The 22,097-nt window shown below is 38.3% G+C and overlaps 1 protein-coding gene across 1 annotated transcript in view; it reads left to right on the top strand.

Annotated features, from left to right (window-relative positions):
* Positions 1-3,573: 3,573 nt before the first annotated feature.
* Positions 3,574-22,097, top strand: part of CAPN7 (calpain 7) — a 27,189-nt gene continuing 8,665 nt past the window's right edge. The window contains exons 1-14 of the mRNA XM_009694624.1: positions 3,574-3,588; positions 3,792-3,900; positions 5,511-5,668; positions 7,887-7,954; positions 9,056-9,256; positions 10,729-10,815; positions 11,721-11,847; positions 12,603-12,688; positions 13,611-13,704; positions 15,321-15,467; positions 17,164-17,270; positions 18,825-18,945; positions 19,187-19,331; positions 21,145-21,244. Of these exons, the coding sequence (XP_009692926.1) occupies positions 3,574-3,588; positions 3,792-3,900; positions 5,511-5,668; positions 7,887-7,954; positions 9,056-9,256; positions 10,729-10,815; positions 11,721-11,847; positions 12,603-12,688; positions 13,611-13,704; positions 15,321-15,467; positions 17,164-17,270; positions 18,825-18,945; positions 19,187-19,331; positions 21,145-21,244 (1,565 nt within the window). The remainder of the gene's footprint in view (positions 3,589-3,791; positions 3,901-5,510; positions 5,669-7,886; positions 7,955-9,055; positions 9,257-10,728; positions 10,816-11,720; positions 11,848-12,602; positions 12,689-13,610; positions 13,705-15,320; positions 15,468-17,163; positions 17,271-18,824; positions 18,946-19,186; positions 19,332-21,144; positions 21,245-22,097) is intronic.

Below are 22,097 nucleotides of genomic sequence, written 5' to 3'. Positions count from 1 at the left end.
CGCTTGAGAAGCGGGTACGGGCGCTTCTGGCAGCTGCTGGAGACACAACGCCTTCCGAGCTTCCCGGGGAGCCTCCCGTGACCTGGCCCAAAACGTCTCTGCCCCGCTGGTTCTCCACTTTCCTTCCTGGCCTCTCCTCTACCCCCGCCAGGCCTGAAAGACTGCTCACTGTTGTGTTGGAGGTGTAAGCGCTGGGCGTTCTGGAGAACTGCAAGTGGGCACGCTGCAGCTCCTGAGCGTGCAGCTGGAATCGACTCTGTTGTATAATCGGTCACTGAACAAGTAGAGGAGTGCCTGATGAAGGACGGGATGCTCAGCAGTAAGCTAGCTTCACATCACAAGCTCCCACTGACATGTTTTTAACCACACGCAAATATTCCTTCTATTGGGGATCCTGTTTTGTTATTTCAATACAGCTCAGGTTGGCGTAACCAAGGGTGTGATGAGGTCGGTTCAGTGTCTTCGCAGTATTTACAGACTTACTACTGGTATTTAGCGGCATCTGCGCAACCATTGTGCATTTTTCACCTGTGTAAGTTGTCTCATTTTGTTGGATTTATGTTTTGCAAAGTTACATTAAAGTTCCATATTCCACTGGCTTTACTTCTCACCTGCAAGAAGGGATTTCTTTGAAGCCTGTGTTTATCCTTCTTGCAGTAATCATTCCACATATTCCATTATCCTGCCAAAGCGATTGTCTCCTAATAACTTGCTAAGAGTTCTGTAGTTGGCCTTTTGCTTCATCAGTACTAGGTGTCTTTGAAATGTATAAAAAGGATAGTAGTGTTATCATGGTGGCCTATGCATGTAAGTGTGAAAGGAGAGGAAGAGGAGTATCTTTATTTTTTTAACCTGGTTGTTAATACAGGGTGAGCTAAGTTTATATCTATAAAGTATATATATGCCAAAGTTATAGTTACCCATAATAACGCTGATAGGCTCTGTGCTTACCAGCAACAGTGTGTGTGCATGGTCTGATAGCTATGTGCAGCACTACTGTATTACAGTACATTTCTCAGTATATCTGGAAGAAATTATTGAATGCTCTTCAGAAGAAAAACATCTTTTTGTGCAATCACTCTTATACTCTTTTGTACCGTGTATAGAAAATCTTTTTCACTTGCTGCATACGGGTGATATTCTTGCTAAGTGCAAAAATGTATCCCTGGCAGTCTTGGTGTACTTCAAGCTACATGTGACAGAGTGTAATCTAGACAATGTTTTCTGGTATGCAAAGGCTAGACCACAGAGCAGCACAATTATGTGATAGGAAAGCTTTGAATCACAACTGCAGCTAAGATTTTTGGTATTCAGACAGGTGACTCTTGGCAGTCCAAGATTAGGTATTGACTCTTGTGTCAGATATATGTGAAGGTGTTGGTGTTCAAACCTATTGTGATCAGGAGGAGTGAGAGCAAACTCAGCAGATATTGTTGAAGCAGAATTCTTTATCTGTGATTTAACCTAGATAGGTTTGGCTTTCTGGGTGTTGCCTGAAGCATCGCTTTCAATGTTAGATTAAGCAAGAGTAGTTACAAAATATCATCTAGTATTTTGGGGGTACTCTGTGCATTTTTGGGGGCAGTGCAAGTGAGCTCTGGCCTGTTACTGACTTTCTTAGCAACTGCTTTAAGCAGTTCAGAGCCCACTGGTGCAGTTACCAAGCACGTGGGAAATCTTGGGTGCTGAACTGGATTCTGCAAGAACTTAAGAATGAAGCATGGGAAATGCTACAGTTTGTTGCCGATAGCCAACAAATGGACCTGCCTGAATGGAGTTCCTATGGCTAGCAAGCGCTGTTTGCTTCCTGCTATCACCTGAATTTGATAGGTCCCTAGAGGAGGGCTGCATGTGAACCAGCTTGGGGTAAATTGTTAGTAGTGCTCTACAGAAATGTCAGAAACATATTTGAGCACCTGATGACTTCAGCAAAACTGCTGAAGACTGTTGGTAAGTTTGGCTGTTGACCAGCAGTTAGCAACTTGCAAGCTGATGGTCAGTAGTTAGCTTAGTGTAACTGTGGCACGCTGCTCAGGCCAAACAGTAGTGGCATTGAAGAGATCATAAATACTAACTCTGAATAGCACGTTCATCTTGTCACTGGAAACAGTTGGCATGCTGGCTCTGCAGGCAGTTGGTCAACGGCTTCAGTCCTTTAGAGGCTTAATTTATAAAAGAAAGTTTTCATTATGTTTACATCTTAAAACCAGGCAAAACAGTTGTGCTCAAAATCACAGAAGCAACATTAAGTATGCGTTGGTTTTGCAGTACTGGTTTGAAAATCCACATTTGTACTTTGCGTCAGATGGAGACAACTTACCATTATGATACAGCACCTGTTTTGTCAGTCTGTACTTGTGGTATGTCACAGACAAATATGTACATCCCTTCAGCAGATGTCTGTAGCGCACTTTTTTCCCCCCGTAAACAACAGTTGTATGTTAGACCTTAACGGTAGTTAATTGCTACATATAAATGGAACAGTACTTCTATTTACCTTTCTGTTGCTGTGGACGTTTGACGTGATGTAAGATTGACAGGGAGTATGCAGTTCTCGGTTCTGCGATGCTTGTCAGTTAAAATTTATTCTGATACAAGTACAGGCTGTATCAGGATCAGTTTTAAGCTTGGGCAAACTAGGCAGATGTGTACGGGAGCAGACTGCTAAACTTGACAAAAATCGTGGCCATAAAGCACCCACGAGGTTCTCTGGCCGTGGCTCGGTGCTTGCCCTGTGCAGAGCAGCCTCTCTGAGCATCGTCTTTGTGGAGAAGTGCTCTTGTTACTCTTCTGCTTCCTACATACCCAGCCTGCTATGTGGCTGCCTCCTCTCTTCTCCTGCTCCTGGGAAGACAAGTGCTGCCACAGAAGTGTGGCGTTTTTTCCATGCCAATAATGAGGGCAAATAAGGTTTTCATCTTCCTTTTTGTGAGTGACGAATTTCAATTCTCCATATGCTTCTGAGACTGTGTCAGCTATGACTGTTTATTACAACCCTGCCAAACCTTACATGTTTTTCATAAATTAGTGAATGGATAGACAGCTTATGCAACTGAAGGTGTTTTTTTCTTAATAGATTTCTGCAGTATGGAAAAAGCCTTAATGCGGATAATGTACTGTGCTTCTGAGCCGTAGGCCTACATTTCCTCTTGGAAGTAGACTTTCATCAATATCCAGTGTTTTGCATACGTACAAACATTTAAAAAACAAAGTTTGAGGAGCTAGGAAACTTTAAATTTGTAGACTTTCCAGATTTGATGGCTTTATTTGAGTAATACTAAAAGAAAAGACTTTCTAAGCCAAAATTCTGTGCATTTGCTTTTGAAAAGCTTTTATATTGGTTTACTTTCATTATTATCAGATTAAATACAAATAACTTGTGAGTAGCTTTTTTTTTTTTTTCCCTAATCTTAAATCCTCAACTTTAAAAATAAAAGGCAGTTTGTGGCTTGTGAGCTTTACTTAACTGACTTAAGTGCATGCTTGAAAAATTTTACTTAAAATCTCCTAATTCCGTGCATTGCTATACAGACAGGCCTAAGATCTGGCCTTATCGAACCTCCAAACCTTTTTATGGTCTTACAGATTGTTCCATGTGTGAGAAATTGAACATGACCTCATTTATAACTTGAAACTTGTTCTTTCCAGTAGAATTTCCCTGCAGCCACTGAGTCTTGCAGATGTAGGGGCTTGCTTTCATGCAACTTGTGTCTGCTGGAGGCCCTCTGTTTATGGAAAGTAATTTTCTAGGCAGCAAACATTAACTTTGCCTCAAATTCTTCTCCCTATAGGAAGCTGCACAAGCCTTGATTTATGCTGGGATGGCAGGGTCCAACTTGGAAAATATTCAAGAAAAAATAAATGAGTACTTGGAGAGAGTTCAAGCTCTCTATTCAGCAGGTGGGTAAGGAGCTTTCTAATTAAACCTCTGCTTAAATTAATTGAGTGGAAAACCTTTCGGTGCTGTGAAAATTGTATCAATGATGTTTGCTCTGTTTTTCATTATTCTAAATTTCTTGTCCTTTGTGAAGGACCGCAAATACAATGAGCACATCAGTGCTTTGAATTCTGATACATCAGAAATGAAGCCGAGACTTACTTCCTAAGGACTTGGCTGTGGGTATTCTTTCCTTTTAAATATTCTTAGGAATCATATCTGTAGAGCAAACCTGAGAAAGTAATTAAATATAGCAATGAAAATTGATCAGGAACAAATCAAAACTTGCGTTTAAGCCTCAGCTGCATGATGGATTTGAAGCAAGTGGGTTCTGCTATTTATGTAGAATTACTAACTTTGAGAGAGCAAGAGAGCTCTTTGCTGTCATAAGGGTTTCCTTGTTTGATCCAGTTTCAGTGTTTATGTTTACACCAAAATCTCATATTTTTGCACACCTGCAATTCTCAGTTAGTCATAGAATTACTTGGCCAAAAAGGGACCTTGGGAGGTCTATACACCAATCTGCTGCTCAAAGCAGGGTAAACATTGATTTTTGGACCAGGTTGCAGCGGTCCAGTCAGGTCCTGAAAATGCCTAAGTACAGAAATTCCCTGGTGCCTCTGGGCCCCTGTTCCAGGGTGCGATTGTCTTTCTAGTGTTCTTTTTTTTTGTATATACCTGGTTGGAGTCTCCCCTGTTTCAGTTCATAACCGCCGGCTCTCATTCCTATTCTTTGCACCACAGTGAAGAGCCTGAATCCATTTTCTTGATAACCTCGCAGTTACTGGCAGGTTTGCTATTAGGTTCCCCCAAAGCCATCTCTCTTCCTGGCTGGACAAGCCGTGGTCCCTCAGTTTCTTCTCAAAAGGCCAAGTCCTCCAGCCCCAACCATCGTTAGGAACACAAGTTTGGATGCAGTAGTCCAGATACAGTCTACTGGGTGCCGAGTAGAGGGTGGTAATCGCTTCCCCATCTCCTGGCTGTGCTCCTGCTGACACAGCCCAGGGTGCAGTTAGCCTTCATCACTGTTAGTCTGTCGCAGACACAGGGCATAGCATTTGTCCTGATTGAATTTCCTGAGATTCTTGTCAGCCCATTACTGTGGCTTGTCTGTGTCCCTTTGAATAGCAGCTGTGTCCGTGAGTGAATCAGTTTGGTGGGGCGTGCGGCCTTGAGGAGGGTGCACTCCATCTTCTCCTTCAGGTCTTTAATAAAGGTATTAAATGAGACAGACACCTAAGGAACCTGTATATTACCATAGGTGAGGTGTTTTCAGAAATATTTTACATAATTAAACATCCTTGTCCTTAGCATATTATGAAAGTGATTTTATTTACGTTATTTGACATTTGAAATATCCTGAGAGCGTATCTCTGCTTTGGGGGTTCATGGTGGTCGTGGTGTTTTCTTGTCCTTGCAAAGATGTTTTTAGCAAAGTTTAGAAAGATTTGGTTTCCAGCCAAGAAACAGATATTACCCATCTGATTAGAACTGCTAATGTTTCAGCACGATGTTAAGGATGTTTTTGCAAGTCTGCTGCTGTACAAAGCTAAGTACTTTCTTTTTCGTTTAGTTCAGTCACAGAACACAGACCCCCTGAAGTCAAAACAACAGTTGGACTTGGAGCGTGCTCACTTCCTAGTTACACAGGCTTTTGATGAAGATGATAAAGGCAATGCAGAAGAAGCTATAGAGTTGTACACAGAAGCGGTGGAACTCTGTTTGAAAACAGTATGTTAAGCTACAGGTTAACTTGGTGGAATTATGTGATGGTAAGAAATTCTTCCACTTACACAAGTGACTGATTCTTAAGGGCTGGCTTAAAAATGGAGTACCTGTATTTCTAAAAAATATTTTTTAATCTTTTTTCCACTGCTTTTTAGTGTTTCTTCCAGTCTTTATGTTATGTTGCTATTCAACACTGTAAATTTATGAGAACTTGTGGTTTATGTGTTTTTCCTGAATGGGACCATACTAAAAACTAGAAATATTCTGGAAATTTTTTCATGTTGATTTTTGCTCTGGAGCAAATGCAACACTAAAACAGAAATTAAAAACAGTTGAAACTGAAGATGACTTGCTAATGTGTCAGCTATGTTACTTTCTGACTACGTTAAGGGAAGTAATTTAAGGGAAATTTTTGTGTGTAACACTTTCTGAAAACATAACGGTCTACTGATGCCAAAACTCATAAAAATACTACTTGATTACTCAGTGCTCAACATTAAAGCTGTTAGAAGTGAATTCCATTCACACTGAAATTATCGGTAAGGATGAATTGGCCATTACTTAAATGATGGAGAATATGATTACAGGTACTGCTTTTTTCCCTTAAGTCCAGTTGCCTTAACTAACTCATTTACAGGAAGAGCTCACCATCATAATGTAACTCCACCAAGTCTGTTTTTCTTTTCCCCTTCTTTTCCCTTTTTATAATGTAAATATATGTGGGTTGTTGGGAGGGGAGTGTTATCTTTGCTGCATGCTAGAGTAAAATCTTCTCTCGAGTCTGTAAGCTGGTTATATATAGGCTAAAAAACTGTGTGATACAGTGTAACCAGATCAAGAGTTAGTAGAACTCCTCTAGTTTTTCCACCTCAGCTGTTGAAGCAGAACATTTTCAGTCTGTTACAAAAAATTTACTGTGGCAGCACACTGTTTTTCCTCTGCTGTGTTCCTCCTTCTGTTGTGTAAGTGCATGCAAATATTATGTATATTGAAGTTAGTCTGAAATGATCTGCTTTTATCGGGTATTTTGTTAGGTACAGATACTACTGAAGTTTCTTTCACTCTTGACTAGTACGTTATTTTGTTGAGATAACTGTAGGCTTTGTCCCTCAAGGTGATCAAAAAGTACCTCCTTCTTGCCAGGATGAAAAAGATTGAAGGAGCTCTGCTACCTTGAAGCTTTACTTCTGTCTTTCTCCTCAGTATATTCAGGTGGAGAGATTTGTTTCATCCTTACCCTTGATGTACTCAAGAGAGCAGCCATTCCTTCTCTTCTATGACTTGACTCCTTGACTCCTAGATGGGTGTGCTGGGGTTCTATCTCCGCTGCTTACCTTCATACATCTTTCAAAGTGTCTTCCAGCCAGGAGTTCTGAAGTGTTAATTTATTTGCAAATGAAAATAGTTGCTTATAGAGAGCTTTTCTAATTTTGTTTCTTGGGGTGAAAGTAGCTTGCCTTTTGTTTCCTCAGTTGACCTAGCTGACCTGGGAGAATTGGTCAAGCTAGAACCTGAAAACTAGAACTTGAAACCTGCTTGTGGGTGTCATAGGAAAAGCTGCACCTCACGTTGTGCCTCTTGCAGATTGTTTAGCTGCAGTAGCCATGCTTCATTTGTAAGGAAAACAAAAGCATAAACTGTCATAGCTGACCTCCCAACTGGGAACAGAAGTCAGCACTCTTGATGTCTGTTTTGGTGCCCTGTCATAGATTATTTTATGCCTCAGATGTGCAAGAACAAGATTTTAAACTTGCAACAATCTTGTTTGCTTGTATTTTATGAAAGTAAACATTCAAAAAAAATTTTTTTCCTAAGTTACCATGATCACTTTTGACTCATTGGGGAAAAGAACTGGAATGCATTTAAGCTCAGTAGTATACGTGACATTTGGTTTTGTCTTCTTTCTGCCCATAGTGTTTTGATATGGTTAATTCTTCTGGCAATTTTTTTTGCATGTACAGTGTTTCCCATGCTGAAGAATTTTAAATATCGGTTCCATTCTATGAGCATTCACTAGAACAGCAAAATTATATTCGCTTATGTAGTATGCTGTTTATGGTGAGATTTAAAAAAAAAAATAAATTTGCTCATTTCAAAAGAGAATTGGAAAAAGTAGCTAGTTACTGTTTGCTGTAATCTATAAGTGTGGAATTTGACAAACTCAGCTTATAAAACATGAGGTTTTTTGATGTGTAGCTTTTTCTTTTATTTTGCACTTAAGGCTACTGAAACTTCAGAAGCAGGCCTCCAGTCAAAACTGAAACAGCTGGCTCGACAAGCACTGGATAGGTGAGTATTGCTCATGTTAGTGAACATACTTGCTCTCAGGTCTAAATGCGCTCTGGGAGTTGGATTCTCAGTCTATCGTGTCTGTCCTGTACTGCAAAGAGTATATGGATTTTGGGTGGACCTAGCTCCTGTAGGGTTCTCCTTGGAGATAGCTGCCAGCTGCCATACTGCTGAATATAGCAGCTGTTGTGCCAGCGCTATGGGAATCTTGGGACATGCAGAATTAGGAAAGGACTGTGTATTTGTCAGTCTTCAGCAATATAAATCAGAGTACTCTACTACAATTTTTGGCTTCTATAAAAAAGCTGAATTCAGGCCAGCACAAAGTCAGACTGCCAGTGTCCCATCATAAGGAAGAAAGCTTGAAAACTGGGAGATACTTACCCTGATGGTAGCAATCTAATTGTATGGGTAGATCTAGTCCAGTGGAGTCTATGTCTGAAACAAGTTGCATGAGTGTAAGTTCAGTGTAACTCTTTACATCAGCTGTATGGTGGCGAATAACGGACTGTGTTGGGCTAAGTTTCAGTATAAGCTGGTTTTCAGCACTTCTCAGTCTGTGTTCAGAAAAAAGCCCGTATTTTGCGTATGTGTGACTATCAGCAGCTCAATGCAACAGCAACAAAATACGGCTCTTGAATACACAGTCTTCAAGCAGTTGAAATTCTGGGTTGTGAGAATGCTAGTGGGTTTTTACTGCTGTTGTAGCTGCTAGACAAATTAAATCCTGAAGGTATGTGAGGATGCAAAACAGTTTTCTCTCTCTGTGTTTCAGTGGTCTTGTTCTGAAGTTCCAGATAATGAGCACTTCCACAAATTCTCTTATTAACTTAATTTAAAGGCAACAAAAATCTAATAAGTTCTGCCAAAAGTACCTTATATATGAGTTGGAAATGATATATTTTAATTGATTCTAGAACAGAAAAATAAAGAAGTACTGGCATCAGAAATTTTTCTTAGGAAAAGTGGTGTTGGTCAACCTGGGCGTTTGTTCATTCCATTTAACATACGTGGGAACATGAACCAAGCAAATCAATAATTGAACCACAACTGTATTTTTATCATTGTTGTAAAAAAAAAATGCATTTTTATTTGCTTTAGAGCAGAGGCACTGAAGGAATCTGTGTCAAAGTCATCTCAGAAGGAGAAGTCAACTGCAGCTAAACCAAATCAGCCAGTCAGAACATTTTTTCCATTGGGACCTGATTTTTCTTTAAATGATAAACCGCAGACAATCAGAGCAGTACAAGCTAGCGAACCTCAAGGTCAGAGATACACTGCCGAGGAGATTGAAGTACTCAGGTAAGTTGAAGACCAGTTTTTCCAAAATATTATCATTTGTGCTCACATTCTTTGTGCATCTTACACAGTAGATTGAAACAGCTGAAGCATGAGGTGTATACACAGAGGGCTGGAAAACCGCCTCGTACAAACCCATTGCTGATATTACCTACATATTAATAAATTCTTCTGTTCTCTATGGTAATGTAATTAGTGGCTTTTATTCACAGAGCATACTTTCTAGTTTGTATTTAGAAGACAATTTCTTGTCGCCGACTGCCAAGATTATTTTTCATAGCCTTATTTTTGTATGTTGCACATAACCTACCTGAGTTCATGAAAGTTCTGGCTCTGAGAAGCCAAGGTGCAAAGATGTTTTTATAGATTATACAACTACTACTTCACTGGAAATTGAAGCAGCATATTATTTTGTAGGACTCTGACTTCTGTTACATCCAGTTCCTTTTACTCTGATTTTTATTATAGGTAGAATAAGCTACAAATAATCCATAAAACCTTTAGTCTAAATTGTGAATTTTGAAAACTATCGAAGATATCTTAAAAAAAATAATGCATTGTCTGATAAGTGTTTCAACCTTCCTCCTCCTTCTCCACATGCAATAAAAAAAGATTGTGACAGAGGTGATGCTCAACACTGTCCAGGATTTGATCATAAAACATTTAGTCTGCTTGTTGACTTTAGGGGACTTAAATGGACTGACGATATGGTCATGAAGATAGAAATGCACGTGTGTTGGAAAAGTTGCAGAACATTAAAAAATGCCTTATTAAAATTTCACTTTTTTTCCTCTTGTACTGCCTGTGCTGTGAATGTTTCTGGTTTTGTAGATGGCTTGGGGGGGTTGGGTTTTTGTGGTGGTGTTTCAGTCTTGCAAGAGAACGTCAAGTTCTTTCACATCTTTAATCATCAGTTAACTCCTTGTTTGAAACTGAAATTACATTTACATTTAAATTTTCATTTTTTTAGAAAATATTCTGTGCACTTTAGTCAAAAATGTACTAATAAACGTGCAGTATTTTCATTATTGTTGTTTGACAAAGTATTCCAAAATACAGCGCCAATTAGATGAAATCTAAGTGTTGCTAATTGTTAATTGCTGTCAACTTATCCTAAGACTCTCTTTAATGAGAGGCTTAAGTGACTTGAGAAGTTCTATTTAGACAAATGTAGTTTTAAATGTTACTTCTAGAACTATGAAGAGGTTTGTGGCTGACAGTCATTTCTGTGCTGTCATGGTGACTTGTCGGCAGGTAGGTACTAGCAGGAGTAGTGACTGAGCCAGCAAGTACGGCACATTTCAAACCCAAATAAATACAGTGGTGGTTTCATTTCCAAGAAGTAGTGGTCTTGTTTTCAGAAGCACTGTGTCCTGTTAGTTTTAAAAAACTAATTTTGTTGTTATCTTCTGGAATTAAGTCTTTGGAAGATGATAGATAGGTTTGTAACTTTTTTTTTTTCTTATGACTTGCAGGAAGACTTCAAAAATTAATGGCATTGAATACGTACCCTTCATGAGTGTTGATCTGAGGGAACGTTTTGCCTTCCCTATGCCATTTTCGTAAGTGGGATTCAATTAATGAACTTTACTTTGGTTTTTATTGCCAAATCTTTCCCGTATTTGATATTTCTATGTTTTCTTTTCCAGAGTTCAAAATTAAGTAGGCTTTCAAGCATAATTCAGGCAGAGATATTTAAATACTACCACTTCCTTCTTCCAGTCTGATCTTAAAACTTTAGTGTACGCTGATCCTGCTCTGCAATGCTTTTGCAGTTGTGCCTTCAGGCCTATAAGGACAACATTATACTTGGCTTTTTGGGGTATTGGGCTGGGCTGGCAGCTTGGGTCCATTTCCTGATTCTGCTGCATGCCAGTGGCTCAGCTACCTGTAAAATGAAGGTGCTAAGCTGTTCCCTCTGTAAGGGACTGTTCTGTGGAGAAGTGATATGTAACTGCTAGACCTTCATTCATGAGCAGTAATAATATGTTAAGATTACATAGCCATAATAGACAAAGGCACTTGGGGTGGGTTGGTTGGTTTTTTGGTTTTATGGGTTTTTTCTGCTAAAGGCTTGTCAATCAGACAGGCCTCAGTAATTTCTGAACTAAAGAAACTTGTTATTATTAGTTCATCATATTGAAATAAGGTGGGGAATTTGAGTTTCTGCTGGTGTAAATGGCTTTTTGGAATTCCCTTCTTCAGTTCTGTATGAAGGAAGCTCTTGTTTTTTATTTCATGTTTTTAATATTTTTTCTTTTTTTCCCTAACAATCACAAACTTAGTAGTAGCGTTCTTTGAAATTATTTTACAGCTCTGTATACAAAGCTGTGTTGTTCTGCGCATATTTTGTCCCATCTATCAGGCAGATATATAAGACTGGACATACCATGAAAAGCTTTTCTAAACTGCTATTGATTTATTTCCACTATTGATTTATTTCTACTTTTTTCTCTCTTAAATCTAGTGATAAATGTGGGAAGTTACCATTATCCCCCAAACAGAAAGCAATGTTTGCCAAGTGGGTGCGACCAGATGACATAACGAATAACCCTACGATGATTTATACCGTGTCGAGTTTCAGCATAAAGCAGGTAAGTTGATCCTGAAGAGAAATGTGTGCTGCTAGCAGTTCATTGCAGGGGACCTTCTTGTTCAGAAAGGCATCGCCAAATGCAAGAGTGCTTTCCTTGGCTCTCATGAGAGGAAACAAACGAGTAGTATCGCTTCAGATTCCATGCATTTTCTAGCCATGAGAACAAACAGGTGTGTTAGCAGTGAAAGTGAAAATCAGATTTTGAATTCCAGCTGAAAACCCTCTTTTTCAGAAATAGCAGTAAGGTTAGTATGAAAAAAAGGCAAGGTGTACTCTGCAGCACATTGTTCACTTAATTTACTGCATGGAAAAAATAGTGAGCAAGATTTTTAAATTTTTATTTGACGGGAAGCAGAGTGGCCTGTTGAGAATAGTGGCAATGTCTTGCTTAGTGTAAAGTTGCAGATGACCCAAGGTATTCTGAAATCAGCAATAGATTATACCATTGGATATGGTTTGTATTACACAGTGTGTTTCGCGGAGGAGGAAAGAAGTGTGAGTGAATGCTGAGGTATCTGCACTTGCCTCTGATTGTCAGTAATAATTCTAACTCTGGTTTGCTCTGTGGTGGCCTCATGTCAGCAAGCATAGATTTCCTGCCTTTTTAGTACTAACTTTATTCTTCTTACTTCAAATATTTCCCTTTTGAAGAGAATTACAAACTGATGATATTCCTTCCCTCCACACACCCTGTTTGACTTTCAGTATCTAAGTAATTAGTAAATGTCCTCACCAGTTTTCTTTTCTTTATAGACAATAGTGTCGGATTGTTCTTTCGTGGCATCGCTAGCTATCAGTGCGGCATATGAAAGAAGATACAACAAAAAATTGATCACAAGGTAAGTAGCTGTTGGTTTCTGATATCTTTGCAGACTTAATACTGCCAAGCTTTTGCAATACATTCTTTGACAGCTGCACACACTGAAAACTAGCATTTGTTTCACCTTCATCTCCCTGGGACTCATGTGGCTTCAGCACTTCTGAGAGGGAAGCCAACATTATGTAGATATGTATACAGACACTGGAGTCTAACTTCAGGTGTGCTCTGAGGTATAATAAATGATTTGGAAGGTTTTGTTTAGTTTTTAATAAGAATTTTACTTACAATGCTTTATAGGTTTATTTTCCTACTTTGCTACGTGAACTGCTGTGCAACAGGTGGTCCATCTTGCATCTCATTGTAGAATTAACGTTAACAACACTACCTCAGTTCCACTTAACTGGTGTCCTGTGATAAATTTGGCATGGGTTTGGCAGACTCTGCCGGCAACCCGTTGCCAGACCAGTGTGTGAACGTTGTTCCTGGATTCTTTTGTTTTAACCTATACTCATTAGAACTGAACTTGTATTCTTTTCAAGAGCCACGAGTTCTGCACTGCCTTCTTCTTCTTCAAATGTTTGACTTGTCATTCAGACAAATACTGTGTTTATACTACAGATATGCAAATACCATTTGTTTAACAGTAAGATAAATTTGTTTGCCTTGCTTCTATTGGAGAAACAATTAGGCTACTTAAGTTCTTTTTACTACTATATTAAGCAGAGAACTAGAGCAAGAGCAAGGCCTGAAAAATAAAACCTATTTAAACATCATCGTCATTTTTACTAAATTTATGTTACTCTTTCATTAAAAATTCCATATTTGTGTTCAGTGTAAATTCCAGAAACAGACTATGTTAATCTCACTGTTATTGTTATCAGTGTGTGTACAGCCAAGTCATTTATGTCACAATATCTGCTTTTTTTTTTTTTTTAAAACAGTATAATTTACCCTCAGAATAAGAAAGGAGAACCAGAATATAATCCATGTGGCAAATACATGGTGAAGCTTCATATCAATGGTGTACCTAGAAAGGTAAATGTGTTTGGGGGGACTTAATACTGTTACAGTTTAAGTCATGTATTTTAAAGGCTTAACCTGCTTCACTGTGAAGCTATGCTTGCATAGCAAAAACTTTAGATACGTTTTGCTGGGAGGTGTTTTTTAATTGTTTAACCTTTTGAGATTCATTTTGATTGTGAAGTATGTAACAGAATGTAGGTATTTCTTTTCCAGACGTTCATGAAAATAGCCTTACTCACATTAAATTCATGAAAAAAATCCTTATATTGCTTAAAAGAATGATGAAAACCATACAGGAACAAAATTACGCATCCCATATTTATGAATGGGATGTGCAAGTAATCTACTTTTCCACTCCATCTTAGAAAGGAAGTTACAGAACTAAAAAGGACAGAGGGCGACATCCAGGAAGAGTATAGACATGGAATGACTGTAGAATAATAACTCAAATGACCACAGATTTTTGGTAAGGAGAGGAGATGCCTGAAGATACATGATAGAACTTTGTAAACTCACAACCAACTTCATTTTCTTTTCAGTGCAATAAATAAGAGCATAAAATAATGTATTTCTTCATAGAATACTTAGCTGTAGCACTGATTATTGCAGATCATAGTGACTGATGAATGGTTATGGGAGTTCAGAAGTTGAGTGGTTATATTCACAGAGTGGAGGAGTAAGGGGAAAGTCCTCAAAGGGTATTAATTACCAAGATATAACCTCTGGTTCAGGAAGTCCTTGAGTTGCAAAAATCCAGAATCTGAATGTTTCAGGGAAGTATCATTTATGTGCTTGCCTTGCTCTTAATATGCTATCCAAAAGATCTCCTAATGGCTGACTTTTGTTAGGATGAATGGCCGTTTGCTCTTCTATGAAAAGGTTTATTCATTCCTGCACAGATAGGATTTGACCAGAAAATGTGTTGCATTGGTAGCCTGTATGGGTAATGGATTAATGCCAACGTGAAACTGAAACATCCTTTCTGGGAAAACTGTTTCAGACCACTACAAATACTGCAGTAACAATCTGTAACAATGCCAAATATATTCTACCTACTTTAAAGAAGAAATGTTAATACTTTCACAACTACTGCTTTGGATTGTTTTACCTTTCCAGAGAGAAGAAAGTTAAATCTTCAACTGGAGACTAGGAAAGTGATGTGACACATACTTTGTTTCCTTATAGATAAATAACCGTTCATTTTTCTGCTGGCTGCCAAGCACAGTCCATGCTCTGTTTCCTAATTAGATGAGGAATATTGGTAGGCTTTTCTTTACTTTTTATGCTGGTAATTACGCTGAACTTTTCTGTCGCTACCTTTTACAGTAGATATTAGACACTTTTACAAGAGCGTACTGTCATCATCCTCATTTTACAGAGGAGAAAGCGAGACTGGTGATCACAGGTCACCCAGTAGACCAGTGCAAGTAAGAGCTGGCAACAGAATTTCTTGTTCACTTAGGCAAACCACTGCAGGATTGATAGAGGCGTCCATATGTGAGAACGATGGTCAGGTCTGGCTGTGTCTGAGAAGTTGTGTATTAATGAGAGTTTGGTTTTATTTTTTAAATACTTCCAAAATACTTTATTAGCTTTATGATGATTTTTCATTTGTTTATTTCACACAGGTAATCATAGATGACCAGTTACCTGTTGATCATAGTGGGGAACTTCTCTGTTCTTATTCTAACAATAAGAATGAATTATGGGTGTCACTAATAGAAAAAGCTTACATGAAGGTCATGGGAGGATACGATTTTCCTGGATCAAATTCTGTAAGTACTAGATTATTTCTAAGAGGCAAAAATTCCACTTAGATAATTTTGGGTCAAATAATTTTCCTTCTAGTGAAGTTGAAATGAATTGCTTGGGCAGGCAAGTATTGGGTTTGTTTTCTTAATTTTTTTTTTTCTATTTTTTCTTTCACAAATTTGCTTAGCTGTACTGAATGAGATGTATTCCATCAAAACAGAGTGAGCAAGACATCTCAGTTCTCTGACTAAATCTCAGTTCTCTGACTGCAGGATTGGCACTTATGGTTGGGAAGTATATGTGTTTATATAAAGTCTAGATGAAAGTGTTGGGTGAAGTCATAAATTTTTTGCCCTTATCAATACTGCTGATTTTGGTTTCTAACTGTCATTTAATAAATAGGCTAGTTCTCCCTCATTAGGTGGGGGATTCAGCTAGGAAGGGAGCAGGCTAGTCCTTTAGTACATCTATATAGAGGGAGCAAGTGCTTTGATCTGCGCAAGTTTGTTTATCAGATTGTTCCACTCATTTACATAAATACGTATCGGGTTCCTATAATGTGGTTACTAAAGAAACAGTCGTCATACTGCAGATAAACTGACGTGCAAATTATTCTTTCAAAGAGGGACGGTTTACTGAAATGAGTAGCCTGCATAATCTTCACTTATTACTTAAGAAGCATTTCTGATTTTTATCTTAAAATTCTTTAAAATTGTAACAGTACATTTTTTTTATTTCATGGTGCTGTTCGCATTCTAGTTGGTGTCTTCATAATCGCGTTCTTGGAGGGTATACTAGGTAATCACCACCTTTTGAAAAATGATTATGGAGACACGGGGCTTTGTATAAGGTGTAAATATAGCATACGTTTTTACGTATGGTTATGTCGGTGCTGGGCGGCTTTGTTTTGGAGGACAGAAGCTGGTGAGAATAGCTGTGTTTTATTCCCATTGTCATCCTCTAACTTGCTATCTGGAAAACCAACTTGACTTGTGACATTTAATCGCCACCCTTCCCATCCCCTCTGCTTTCAACTGTATTATAGCTTCCTTGTATAATCAGAGTTACATACTGGCTGTCTTGTACTTGTAATTCCTCTAGTTCCCACCCACCGGTCCTGGTTACTGGCACTTCAAGCATTTCTAGTCTCTGCTTTTGCTTTGAGTACAAAGCAAAAGAAAAGGGAATAAGCAGTATTTCAAGGAGGTGAAATGGGGAGATTAAGATGTCTTTTTATGAAAATAAATGTCAGTGTCAGCTTTACGAAAAGGAAGAAAAAACCCAAACCCTGAGCCTTAGAAGTAAAACTTAATAATTTTAAATGGATATATAATAGCCAGGTTCCAAATGGTACTTCCGAGACTGTGGTTTAAAAGTCTGTGAATCAATGAAATAAATAGAACACATCCTAGAATTGAGCACGATTGATCGTTCTTTTATGCTTCCATAGCTCTGAAATTCCAGTTTGTTTCATCAGTTCACTTTCCAGCTTTTTTTTTTTTTTAAGAGGCTATTTGGAAATGTTATCCTAAACTGATCAAATAAGTTTTTGTTTGCTTGTTTTAATATAGTCTTAATCTTGAGCCTTTTATGTGTAGAGCTATATCGTAACTTGTGTATACTTGATTTCTTTCAAGGCGCTTTATAACTTGTGTACAGACATCATATGCTTCTAGGTGGATTATCTATTCTGATTTCTTTTGAATGCTTGCATTTCAGAACATTGATCTCCATGCACTGACTGGATGGATACCTGAAAGAATTGCTATGCACTCTGACAATCAAGCCTTCAATAAAGATAGTACTTTCAGAATGCTTTATCAGAGGTAGAAGTTTGTTCTTTCCAAAGTTATTAAAATGCTTGCTGTGTAGTAGTTGCATTACTGTACAAGCAGTACAGTCACCAGAGATCCTTTGATAGCATTTTGGTACTACTACAAATGGTGCTTTATAAAAGCTCCGTATGCTTCCTGGAAGAAATAAAATTGAGGTATCGGTGGCTTTGATAGAAGAGTAAAATATTGTGGAATTTTGTTTGAGGTGATTTTTCTTCTTTACATATGAAGAAAAAAAATAGTAGCCCATTTATTGATGAAGAAAGTACAATATAGAGTTAGAAGAGCAGCTCGGAACCAATATACAAGTTAAAAACATTTAAAAAGTAGAAGGAAATGTGTTCTCTGTTCCTACACAGTTCGCCAGAACTTTGACATTGATCTGCTGTCCTTAGCATGCAGATATAATACAGTATTTCTAATCATATCACAAGATCTTGATTATTATGCCCCATTAGTAAATCTGGAGGAGCCACAAAAGTCTATCAAAACTGCAATACTGGTCTTGAGACCTACCATGACAATTCTACTTACGGTGAAAGATAGAGCTGTAATTTATAAATGTCAGCTAGCAAGTACTTTGATTTCTTTCGTAACTGTTTTGCGCAACCAATTTCTTACGCATTTCAGTGCAGTAGAAGGGGGATATTCTGTTGACTGAAACATCTGCATTCATGATAAAAGATCGTGACTCTCTTTCTACAGTGCTTTTTCAGTTGGTTTGGAGCTCTCAGTTGATTGTCGATAACTTTTCAGATATTCCAGTGTTGCAATTTGGAGATGTGACTGCAATTAGGATGGGATCTAGCCATTATAGCGTCACTATTGTTCACCTGTGCCAGGCTGAATATGTGTCGATCCATAGTCCAGTGACCCTGTCAACTGTTTAGGGACGCTGAGTATGTACTTGGGTTTTAGCAGGGGCTGGGAAACATGCTAGTGTGTTTTTTTAACAATAATTGTTGCAAAATTAACAATTGCAATTCAGAACAATCACTGAATTCAGTTGTTGTGAGTTGACAGTTCAGACCCTGTAAGGCCTATGCTGGTGGACACAAAACTTTGGTGTAAATACCTGCAAAAGTGTAAAAGCATGAACTTCTCATTCTTCAGGTTTTAGGAAGCTCCTTCAGAATCCTGGGGGTGTGACAGAGTTGTTAATTTGCTGTATGCAGTCATTTACTGAATGGTGATAAAACCACATCTGTGTTCAGCTGAAGACCTGCGAAGAGTGTCTTTAAAAAGTGACACAAGTTGAACTTCAGGTTGATAAATGCTGATTTTTATTTATAAAAAATATGAAATTATATGAAAAGAATAATTTTTCACTTAAAGCCTATTCTTAAATGCTGAGAGAAGGTTCCACTTTCTCAAGCTTCTTCAGGAGGGATTTCTGCTGATTAAAAAAACCCCTGTATTCCTGTTTTTATAAAGCAGGGTCATGCTAATGCACAGTGTAAAAACATACTGTTACAGTGCCTGGCAAATGCTAGTTTGCAACTTGCAAGATTTTAATTAAGCTGTTTTTCACCTCTTTTTCAACAGATTTCACAAGGGAGATGTCCTTATCACAACAGCAACCGGGGTGATGTCTGAAGAGGAAGGAGAAAAATGGGGTTTAGTTCCAACTCATGCGTATGCAGTCTTGGATATAAGAGAATATAAGGTATCATGTAAAACTGAAGATGTTTTCAGATGCCTGTTTGAAACCTGCATGAATGGGTAGCTACAGATTTTTTGCTGTAATGGCTAATATAGTTGATTTTATCTTGAGCTCCATTGGGAAATTCCAGAAAGCTTAATGATGCTGTATTTTCTTGAGCTATTGGTCCATATTCCATGTTAATATAAATACAAAAATTACTTTGACAAGATGAATCCAGCAATTTTATTTTGTATTTCTTTAGGGACTTCGATTTCTTCAGTTGAAAAATCCCTGGAGCCACTTGCGTTGGAAGGGACGATACAGTGAAAATGACATAAGAAATTGGACCCCAGATTTACAAAAATACTTGAACTTTGATCCAAGAACAGCTCAGAAAATAGACAATGGTAATAAGGTTTAAAAAGTCACTATCTTTTCAGATAATGTAGATCTTTGTGCTGTATCCCTGCAGGAAGGTGGAAAGAAATGCTTCAGCACAAGGGTGAAACAAATGCTAGAAACTAAATAGCCCGAAAGTTTAGGAAGTATTTGTGTATTTAAATCTGTCATTTCAGGTTTGACTGGAGTTTAAGTAATCTGGACAGTTGAATATATCTCAAATTCATTGACAATAAGTTGCCTCCTTGCTCAAGTGTCGCTATCTCAGTATCCAGACGTGGGGGAGTTTGGTGCAAAGATACCATTCTGACAATAAGCTGTATAACGCTGCTTTTTAATATGTGAATAGACTTTGTGGGATGAAGCATCGTGGAAATTCTCCAACATTTGCAAATACGTATCGACATGCTTACTGTAATCCGTATTTAAATTAGTCTTGCCTGTATCTGAGGTTATGTGCTGGAGGCAAGTGGGGTTTTTTCCCTCGTGTTACATTAATATAGCTATTAATAAATCTTTACATACACTCTGTTTCCAGCTGTAAGAGTAGATTGAGATCTGTCTTTGAGACAGTGGTACTACTGTGTCACTGTCCAGAGAAGCTACTGGGAACGATGCCCGGTGTTGTCCTGTCCCACCTTGGCTAGGGAGCAGCAGAGCGTGTAGCATCTGGGAAACCTGTACGGGTTTGCTGGTGGAAGGACAGGTGGCTGACAGTTCAGAAATTCCACAGAAGCTGCGTTTTACATTCAGAAAGAGATGTCTGTTCTTTTTATAGTATCCCAGTTGCTGTCTGTGTACCTCTGAGGGAGCCCTTTTGTTCAGTGCTGTTCTATTTTGACAACAGTATGCATTCAAACCTGTTAAATTATAGCATTTATTGATAAGCCTTGTGCAAATGCATAAGGAAAACTTTTGATTTAAATATAAGGATGGCAGCCCTGGCTTTGGGACAGTTATGAGAGATTAGCTCATTATTTACTTACCAATTCATTTAGGAAGGAATATATATCTGTAATATCTAGTAGTTAAAATTTATGTAAAATTACATCAGGAAATTTAAGGCAGTTGTTTCTTCTGACTGGATTTACACTCTGGTCTTGTTGTCTAAGTGTGTAGCTATTATGACTGCATTTTTATTTTTTTTTTAGTGCTGCAGGATCTGCAACTGCTTATGTCAGAGTTGAATTATAAGGCTGTTACCTTTCTGAGAGTTCATTTCATCAGGAATCTGTTGGCTTGCAGGCATGAGTTGGCTGGAGTTGCAATTAAGGGAGCTCTGGGAAATTAGAATAAACGTGTGAGAATGTTGTAAAGATGAAGCAGATTCAGGGTGCCAAAGCAAGTCGCTTGGGTGTTGGAGAAAGTATCGTGGAAATACATTCAAATGTACTCAGGTGTTGAGTGAATACTTGATTGTGCTGGCTGACTGCTGAAGTAGCTTGTTGAATTGGGGGAACCTGTTTGACTATGTAATTTATTTTTTTCAGAAACCTAGGAAAGGGGAAAGCAGGTCAGAATCGCCTAATGATTTCTCTTTCAATACAACACATTCTCTCGTACCTTCTGCTTAGTGCTTGAGAATGAAAAGCATTCTGACAGCTTCAGAAAGTCCTTGATGATAAGCAGAGACTAACTTGTTTTTCTTGGTTTAACTTGCTTGTTTTGGGGCTTAAGATTAAATTTAGAAATTTGGGCAATGCAGACACTACCAAGTTTTACAGAAATGTTGGTTTATCGTTTACTTGGAAAGAGACTTTTGAAAAACAAGTAAAATCAAGGTGTCTGGTAAGGAAACAATAACAGCATTTCCTTTTTTAGGCATTTTCTGGATTGCCTGGGAGGACCTGTGTCAGTACTATGATGTTATTTATTTGAGTTGGAACCCAAGTCTTTTTAAAGAATCTACGTGTATTCACAGGTTGGTCCGAGGGAGAAAACTTTTGTGTCAGTATCTCACTAAATGTTGTGATGTGGTGTTTCCTTCCTTCCGTTCTTCCTAGTTACTGCTGAAGAGGTTGAACTCCAACCATGCTGCCCTGAGCCTGACTTTACACTTTTAAATTCTCAGCCCAGGCTTTGTTTTTGACTACTTTGGTAACATCGTTGAAACTCCAGTGACCTTTGTGATGTTGCTGTGCACCCTTTAAGGTTCTGTAACCAGATTCTGACCTCAGTCCCACATCTCTCTATCGAAATAGAAATCAGATTTTTGTGCAGTCCGTCTCTAAGCAGTGACCAGACAGTGCTCGAGTGGCCTAGTTTTTATTTGGAATTAATTTACCTGGCCAGTTGCAAGTCATTTGTGCAGTGCATGTTACCTTTACAGGTTCACTGATGTCAGAGTAGTTTAACTAATTCCATTTTTCACCAGTTGTAGTTATCATAAGGAATTTTCCTTACCTGCTGATATATTTTTTTTTTTCTGAACATGATACCTGTCTCCCACCTAGTATCCATCACAATTCAGTCTTTTCGTTCACGCAGTTTGAGGATAAGTGTGAGTCTCTGTTTCAGAAAGCAAGGGTTTCTCTATTTTATGACCCCGTGATACTGCACTTTTGCACTGCTTCCACACTGTTTCTGCCTAAGTTAGCTCATACAATCTCCTTCATCCATAGTGCAACTGCTGAGTTTATCTGTCAAGGCTCCTTCCATCTTTGTGTTCAAATTAATTCTGAAATACACTCTGGTGATGTAGCACGATGAGGTAATGCATATGCTAATCTCAAAGCTCATCTAGTCTGTCTTTCCTTATATTATCAGTGATTGTC

This window comes from Cariama cristata, unplaced genomic scaffold (assembly GCF_000690535.1).
Source record: "Cariama cristata isolate BGI_N322 unplaced genomic scaffold, ASM69053v1 scaffold11422, whole genome shotgun sequence".
In the NCBI taxonomy this organism is placed as follows: domain Eukaryota; kingdom Metazoa; phylum Chordata; class Aves; order Cariamiformes; family Cariamidae; genus Cariama; species Cariama cristata.
Note: the sequence above shows the minus strand (reverse complement) of the source record. Positions and strands in the feature narration are given on the sequence as shown.